At 40.6% G+C, this 8,134-nt stretch overlaps 2 protein-coding genes across 2 annotated transcripts; one reads left to right on the forward strand and one right to left on the reverse strand.

Annotated features, from left to right (window-relative positions):
* Positions 1-610: 610 nt before the first annotated feature.
* Positions 611-4,649, reverse strand: si:dkey-14d8.1 (zinc finger protein 135). Its single transcript, XM_051107353.1, has 7 exons — positions 4,413-4,649; positions 3,564-3,760; positions 3,397-3,486; positions 3,177-3,272; positions 2,932-3,042; positions 2,658-2,811; positions 611-2,497 (listed from the first exon to the last, which is right to left on the reverse strand). The coding sequence occupies exons 1-7, from the start codon at positions 4,444-4,446 to the stop codon at positions 807-809; spliced, it is 2,373 nt and encodes a 790-aa protein (XP_050963310.1). The 5' UTR covers positions 4,447-4,649; the 3' UTR covers positions 611-806.
* Positions 4,650-5,967: 1,318 nt separating this feature from the next.
* Positions 5,968-7,984, forward strand: LOC127163873 (tetraspanin-7-like). The gene has a single exon (XM_051107357.1). It carries the CDS (start codon positions 6,188-6,190, stop codon positions 7,280-7,282), a length of 1,095 nt encoding a protein of 364 aa, XP_050963314.1. The 5' UTR covers positions 5,968-6,187; the 3' UTR covers positions 7,283-7,984.
* The last annotated feature ends 150 nt before the right edge of the window (positions 7,985-8,134 follow it).

Raw genomic sequence — 8,134 nt, forward strand, 5'->3', positions numbered from 1 at the left:
GTTACACAGGATAATGCCAAAGCTCACTGCTCAAATCTCAATCTCTTTTTAAGAGTGTCCAATGTGTATTGGCATGAGCCAAATTAAGGATGAATTAACATCCAGTCAGAATCGGTACAGGAAATCTTTGTACAAAACACTGCATTATTCAGCGATGGAAGAGTAGACAGTATTATTGTTACAGTGAATTCATCCAATATGTTCTACATTTTTGAGGTGGACAACCATTAAAATTGTAGTTTTTTTTTTTTTTGAGTGGTTAAAGCTCACATTACTTTTGTTTTTAGGTATTTTACTGTGCAATAAACAGATTATTTATTGGTTTGTTTGTTGAAATGACTTGTCCAGCATGACTGAGATATCAAAATGACTTTGACCAACAAGTCTTTTGGATTGAAGAACTCAATTGTTGTCAACTTTAAGAAATAGCTCACCCGAAAATGAAACTCATCTGACTCAGGCCATCCGAGATTTAATTGAGTGTTTTTTTCATTGGAATTAATCCCAACGAGCTGATAAAAACATTATGACGGCACCCATTCACTGCAGAGGATTTTTTTGTGGAGCAAATTTCTCCAAAACTCATCTACATCTTGGATGGCCTGAAGGTAAATTTTCAGCAAACTTCCAGTTTCCAGTGAACTATTCCTTTAAATGCCACAAAGTACGTGAGGTTTGCATTTATGAAGTATTTCAGTGTGCAGTTCAAATTATGAGTTGCATAAAGCATGGCTTGGAAAACAAAATTATGTTTAAAGTAATGACTAGTTAATAATGTGTCAGATAATCATTGTTAAACCTGCAGATTAAGGGCTTTTGGGTTCTGGTTTCATGCGGCTACGTGTTTGGTCATAGCTCCTTCTACGATTTCCTCGTTCAGCCAGGTGAGTTCTCTCGTGCTTCTTAAGAGGCCCAGCGAACTTGAAGCTCCTCCCGCAATGAGAACATTGCCATGGCCGCTCGCCCGTGTGGCTGAGCATGTGGTTCTTAAGGTGAGACGAGTGCTTGTATGTCTTCCCACATCTTTCACATGTGAACGGCCTCTCACCTGTGTGCACACGCTCGTGTCTTTTCATGTTGCCAATCTGAGAGAAGGCTTTTCCGCAAATTTTACAGCGGAATGGACGTTCTCCGGTGTGTATGCGCAGATGGCACCTCAGCATTTCGGGTCCCGCAAACGTCTTGTTACAAAGGGTACATGGAATCTTGATTCGGGGTCTCTCATGGTTGCGCTGGTGCTTTTTCAAGTCGAACATGTAGACAAAGGACTTGCCGCAGATGGAGCAGAGATACTGGCGCTCGCCTGCATGATAACCTTTGTGTCTTCGAAGGAGGCTGGCGTAGATGAAACTCTTCCCACACTGATTACACTGATACGAGCGCTCCATGGAATGGTAGCGGACGTGAATGGACAGCTTAAATGCTGTCGGGAAGCTCTTGTCACAGTGAGGACACTGGTGCAGGTTCTCCGAGGTGTGGCATTCGCGGTGAATCTTCAAATATGAACCTTGGGAGAAGCTTTTGCCACAGATGGTGCACTTGTACGGTTTCTCACCAGTGTGCACACGGATATGCTTGATGAGGTCTGCTTTCTTGCGAAAGGTCTTGATGCACTGCATGCATTTGAAAGGTCTGGCGAGCGAGTGCGTTTTGATGTGATTGGTCAAGAAGCTGAGGCACCTGAAGCTTTTGCCACAGTCTGAACACTGAAATGGCCGCTCGCCCGTGTGAGTGCGCATGTGATTCCTCAGCAGACATTCGAAGCGAAACTCTTTGTGACACTCGGGACAGCTGTGTCTTTTCTCCTCCTGCATTGTCTGTGACTCAGAAGGAGCGGAAGTTGCCTTTTTGGAAACTGTGGCTCGAGGTGGACTGCTCTTTCTGTGGATGATGGACTTCACAGACGGTGGTCTTTCTATGACAGGAACATAGATGGTCTCCTCCCTCACAATCTCAACAGGAGTTGGAGGCAAAACTGGTAGAGAGATGCCCTTTCCAGTTAATTCTGAGATCCACTGTTCTAAACTGACTTGCCTCACATCAGACGTTTCCACTATCTCTGACTGTTCTAGGAACTGCAATTGAGTCGCCTCCTCTCCCTCGTTCTCAATCTCTGACACCACCACAGTGGAGCCGTCTGCAGTCAGGTAGATCTGTTGGACTTCACAGACACCCGAGTCTTTCTCCTCACAAAGTACCTCTTCTTGTTGTAAGCCTTCCTCTGCTTCTTCAGTGGCAGCTATTGTTGTAAACTCCTCGCTGTCAGCTAAAGGCTCAGTCTCTTCTGTGTAGCTCTGAGAGGGACTCATTATGGCGATGGCCGCATGATCAGATTCTGATTGGTTCTCTGTGCCTTCTGATTCAATAATAATTGTCTCTTGTGCAATAGAGGTGGGGGGCAAAGTTTCCTCATGTTCAATGGTAACGGCAGGCGAGACTGCTTCTTGTGCAATTGGATGAGGCAAACAAACTACTTCAGCTGTAGAAGGAATGGACACTGTAAAGACCAAAAGAGAGAGGAAAAAAAACTCAGGATGATATAGTTTTGTTTTTATAATTATTTCAGATTCCTTTCATTCAATTTTGGGGTGTCTCACTGTGTTTCAGTTATTCAACACATGCAAACAAATATGATACAGTAGCAACAGAAAGCTCACTTTCACTGATAACTCTTTGAGATTGCTCATTGTTTCTGGCATGCAGTCTTTTGGTTTTGAAGTGCTGGAGAACATCCTTGATCTCAGCTGGATCTGAGAGGGGTTGCACAATCTCTTCCATCATCGAGAGGCCGCCACAAAGGCGTGAGGCTGTCTGCGAAAGTCAGCATAAGATTTCAGATCAGCTTAACCTTTCAATTTGAAATGTTTGGTTTGCTATTGTAGATGGACAATTTTCTTCAATGCACTTTGCAATCTTTCATCGAAGACACACCTCTTTAAGGTTGGGCACTGGCAGTAGATCTTCCACTCGAGACAGGAACTCCCATGCAAGGCTCTGTAACACTGCATCATATCCTGATCCATATTCTACAGGGAAGACATGCTGAAGACAAAGAAACAGAGGTGATACATGGAAAAACATAAAACATTTTTCATGCATGCTTTATTCTTTCTCCTCATAGAATTGTTAAGAGGAAAGATGCACTAAAAGACAAGAAGGAGGTGAGCAAATCTAACCTGGATGAAATTCTCTTTCTTTTCTGTATCCTCTAAAATGCTGTGCACCATTCTGATAAATTTGTTATTAATGATCTCACTTTCCACATCTTTACACTGTAACAAATTGAAAACAAAAAAATAAATAAATAAAAACAAGACACTGATTAATTATGCAACAACCTGCTAAAATTTAATTTCTGTGTATGGTTAGTGCCGTTACAAAAACAACAATAATTACTCTATGTGTGAGATTTCGAAGAGAATCCAGATGCGCTTGAATGATCCACAGGTCTGGCATTTTATCTTTCAGACAAAGCTCCAATATCACCTAAAAAACAGTGAAATCAAACTGTGAAATATTAAATATATTTATATTAAATAAGATTTTGCTTAACTAAGATTTACCTTTTTCCGCAGGTGAAAGATCAGTTTATTAACCAGACTTCGACTCATGATGTCTGGAACAGTTTCTGTCACCAGCACCACAAATTGCTCGAATTTCCCATACTGTGTCACATTACGACGCTGAATCACCTGCCATAGAAATGCTGACATAAGCCGAAGAGGTGGCACAACCAGACGCAGTGCTGAGAGAGGGAGAGCTTGAGAGAAATAAAGACAAATATCAGAGTATTATTTATATTAAAAGATCTTAATAATTCTGATAAAAGTTAAGAGGATGCATTTAATTGTAATTTAAATTTTAAAACAAGAATTGTTTTAAAAAATTGAATGCATACACAAATTTATATGTAACATTTTTTGTCAAATTTTGTTCCATGCTACATGAAGAAATAAGGCTTATATTTGTGTTAATGCAAAGCCAAGTAATCTGTTACAGGTGGAGTGCATGTTTATATATTTAATATATTGTACATTAATCTTAGCATGCATGCTGAGACCTTTAACTACACCTAAAAATAAAAAACAAAGCAAATTAAATTAAATCTTGTTTTAATTTAACTTGTACGTAATAATATAAGTAGAGTTCTAATATAACTAGATTATAATGTATTATAAATATCATTATTCAGCATGGACACTTTTTAGAAATATTTTCAACAATAACAGAGTTACAATAATGGCAAATTAAACAAAAAAAGTTTTTTTTTTTTTACCGGGCCCTTCTTAAAAATAATATAACCAAATGTGTTTTCAGTTGTGTGGTGTATATGTGTGTGAGTAACTTTAACAGGATTGGTTGTGCTAGCTTCACTCTCTTAGCAGTTAGCTCACAAGCTAAATAAAACTCACCCGCCTCGCGACTCTCTACGTTAAGGATTTCCATTATTTACGGTCAGAATAAATCGATATTTGCCTTTTAATTAAACTCTGAGCGCCTCGTGTCACAGAATTAAACCATAATAGCGGTTAAACGCACTGGCGAACGACTGTCGTGAAGTTGACCGAAGCAACGAACAACAACGCTCAACCGGGATACCGGAAGTAGCCGGAAGTAGGTCTTTATTCCGCGCTTTTTAAGATGTTTGAACGTGCACGACACCGCATCAGGTCTGGCGGAGAACGGGTGTGCTGTCACCTGTTGTGAAACAAAACGTGTCAAATTATGTTTTTGAAAGTGATTAAAGGATACATGGCATTACAGTCTAAGATGTTAAGTCCAGTTTTGTCCTACAAGGAATTGGCTCACGTGTAAGTACAATCAAACATCAAATACACATTAGTAGAATAGTATTTCAGATTTACTGATAAAATAACTGACAGCATTTCAAAGGAGTCATAACTTAAAAAACAGAACATACTGTTACAATGTAACTATACATTTATTTAAAATAGAAAAAGAATCTGCAGTCAATCACAATATTGCATCTCTTCATCTCTTCACAATATGTGCACCTCTCACATTTTGTGTGTTGTTGCCTGACTTTTCACAGAGCCCATCACTGCCTTTTACTAACAGATGTAATTTCTGAGAAGCACCTCCATTCATAAACACATTAATTAGAGGAGGAGACCATAAAGGGTAGAAGGAGGGAATGATGTGATGGAGGAGACGAATGATGCTCCTGTAAAAAAGGGGGGGGTTCACATTTTATCAAGCTGTTTCAAATGTCTGCAAAGGGAGATACTGCTCTATAGATTTTATAAATATGGATCAGCAGTATCCTCCCTATAAATATGGACCTGTGTATTGAGGGCTGTTGACTTTTTTTTTTTTTTTTGCTGTTTTACATGGTTTAGATGAACGGGAGTACATGGACCACACAGGAGAAAAAGTGAAGGTATGTCAAACATCATTCTTCCTTTTTTGTTTTTGCTTAAAGCTTCAAATATAAATTATACCTTTATATAAATACATCTTACAAATATATATTTAGAATTAAATTAAAATCAATTATGTATTAAAATATTTCTAGACCTGATAGTGAGGTAAAAGCAGCCAACTAGTCAACATACATGAAAGATGTCAATATTTATAAAAAGTTTTATGTTTTAATCCCAGCAAATGTGCCAGTGTTGTCAAAGCAAATTGAATATTCACATCATTCAATCCTGTTTAAAGTGTGTCCTTGAATATGCACCAATGCACGTAACATGAATGAGTAATTCTGAAAATCTATAAGATTTAATCTAAAAACGAATCAATAGCAATGTTGTGAAGACATTCGATTGTTAAAGGCCCATAAAGACAACATACTGATCAGAACAGACATTTAAGATCCTGAACCGTTGGCTCCTGCACCAGTAGAGGGAGATCAGGGCGGTGTGGGTTAACAGCATCATAGCCATATAATCACCAACCCCCCTTCATATCGTCAGAGACGCAGTGTAGTCAGACAGCCATTGCAGCAGCATCAAGAGAGTGTTAGATATGTCGCAAATAAACATCGGAGAGAGGGCAGAGAATCTGCAGGCGAAGATAAGCGTGCCATGCGTTCATCCAAAGACGATTTATGGTGAAACGGGGGTTTGAATAGGCGCTGGTGGGTTGATGACCGGCCGTAAAACACAGGCAGGAGAGATGAGGAAGGATGAAACAAAGGGAGGAGTAAAAGAGAGAAAGTGAAATGGTGGTAGATAAAGCGCAAGACGGGGCCATGAGCTCTGCACCGCCTTACGACTCGCTACCAGCCCGGCCAAGCCCCTGCCGTGCAAAAGAGTGGGAAAGAGAGCTGCACGGTGCTCAAAGACTGTCGTCCCCACTTCGACCAGCTCTACCTTCCAGTTCCAGACGGCCTTCAGCGCTCCCTGGATATCTGCTCTCACCCTCCCGAGAGTACACTGACCAACAGCAACGTCTTTCATTATCGTTGTGCTCGGAGGCCTCACTGGCGCCCCCTGTGCCTGCAGTGGGTGCTTCCCCACCGTGCTGCCGGGCGGTGGGAGTCATGCCCTTGCTGCGCCTTACGCTCCTGATTTTCAGCTTTCTTTTTTGGGCCGCAGGCCTTGCGATCTTCACCCTAGGCATTTGGGCACAGGCTTCGCTCTCCGACTACATGCTACTCTCGGCGAACCGCTACCCAAATGCACCCATCATCTTGTTAGGCACGGGTGCTGCTGTGACCGCTTGGGGCTTTTTGGGATGCTTGGGAGTAGCTGCCAACCTTCCTTACCTTCTGCGGGCATACGGCTTCTTCCAGTTAGCTACACTCGTGGGTGGACTAGCGGCTGGTCTCTCGGGGCTCTTCTACAGGGAGGATATTGCCGAAGGTTTCCGTAGCGGGCTTAAGAAAGCTGTGTTGGACTATGGAGAAGACGAGGGCCGCGCAGATGCGTTGGACAGCCTGCAGAGGGCGCTTGAGTGTTGTGGTGTTGAGGGTTGGCGTGATTGGCTCATGTCTGATTGGGCTGTTCAAGATGCTATTTACTTAACGGGAAGTTTGGGGAATGATTCCTCTGCTGTGTCGTTACCAGACAGTTGCTGTATAAAACGCAAAGGCTGTCGCAATAGACCGTTGCCCGAGAGTGGATTCGGGGACATTGAGATCGCAGGGATTCACGCTCACGGTTGTTTCCGCAAAGTCTTCAGCTTGGTAAATGACAACGTCTTTCATATTGCAGCAACAGTCCTAGGCCTTGCTTTCACCCAGGTGGCTGGTATAGCCCTCGCATGTCTGCTTGCCAGTCGTCTTTCACCCAGACTTCGTAGACAAGCACGTTGAAATAAAAAAACATCATGAATTTGCTTTTCTCTAGGGTTTCGTATAGTTGCGCTAGCGTCTTGAGTTCAGATCAGTTTTTATGGGCAAGGCCAGTCAACATTTTTTGGGACAAAAGCAACAAATAAATACTTAATTGAATGTTTAGTTAGAGTAAAATTTGTGCATTATCTTATGTATAATTAACTTTATGATTGTTGCATGACTCTGAATAACTTTTTTGTCCAGTAGTCCATTCAGCTGAATTCTGTTACTGACTGAAATAATATGTATGAAAAGTTAGAAACTGTCTATATACTGTACCTTGTCTCATATGTATTCTGGTCCATTAGAGATGTTACACTGAGTGCATGGTGTTTATTTCAGCATAAGGCTTCTAAACTCATTTGCTCTTGAATGCTTCACCAGCAGGTAACTGTAATTTACATTGATTATACGAATATTGTCAGTTAAAATATACAAAAATATGTCTTGTTCTTTAGAAATAAATGTAAAATATTAGCAATGTTAAATTTATTTCTAATACAGAGTGCATGACCAAATGCACAATGTTGTTGCATTAAACCTTGCTGTTTTAATAACAATAATGTGATTATTCATAATTGTGAATTGCCACTTGCAGCCCATTTCAGTTAATATGCTGAAACAGAATATTAAACAAGAAGAATGCAACTTGGTTTTTATATATTGGGATTACTTGATAAATGGAGCCATTAAAAAAGTGAAAACATGAGAAAATAAACATTACATTTCAACTCAAATAAAATGTGTTGAACAATTGCATACTAGCAACTATTAACTTTGTAGACACAATCCACTTTTGAAACCACTATTCACATTTTATAGTGCTTTTTT

Source organism: Labeo rohita, chromosome 4 (assembly GCF_022985175.1).
Source record: "Labeo rohita strain BAU-BD-2019 chromosome 4, IGBB_LRoh.1.0, whole genome shotgun sequence".
Lineage (NCBI taxonomy): Eukaryota > Metazoa > Chordata > Actinopteri > Cypriniformes > Cyprinidae > Labeo > Labeo rohita.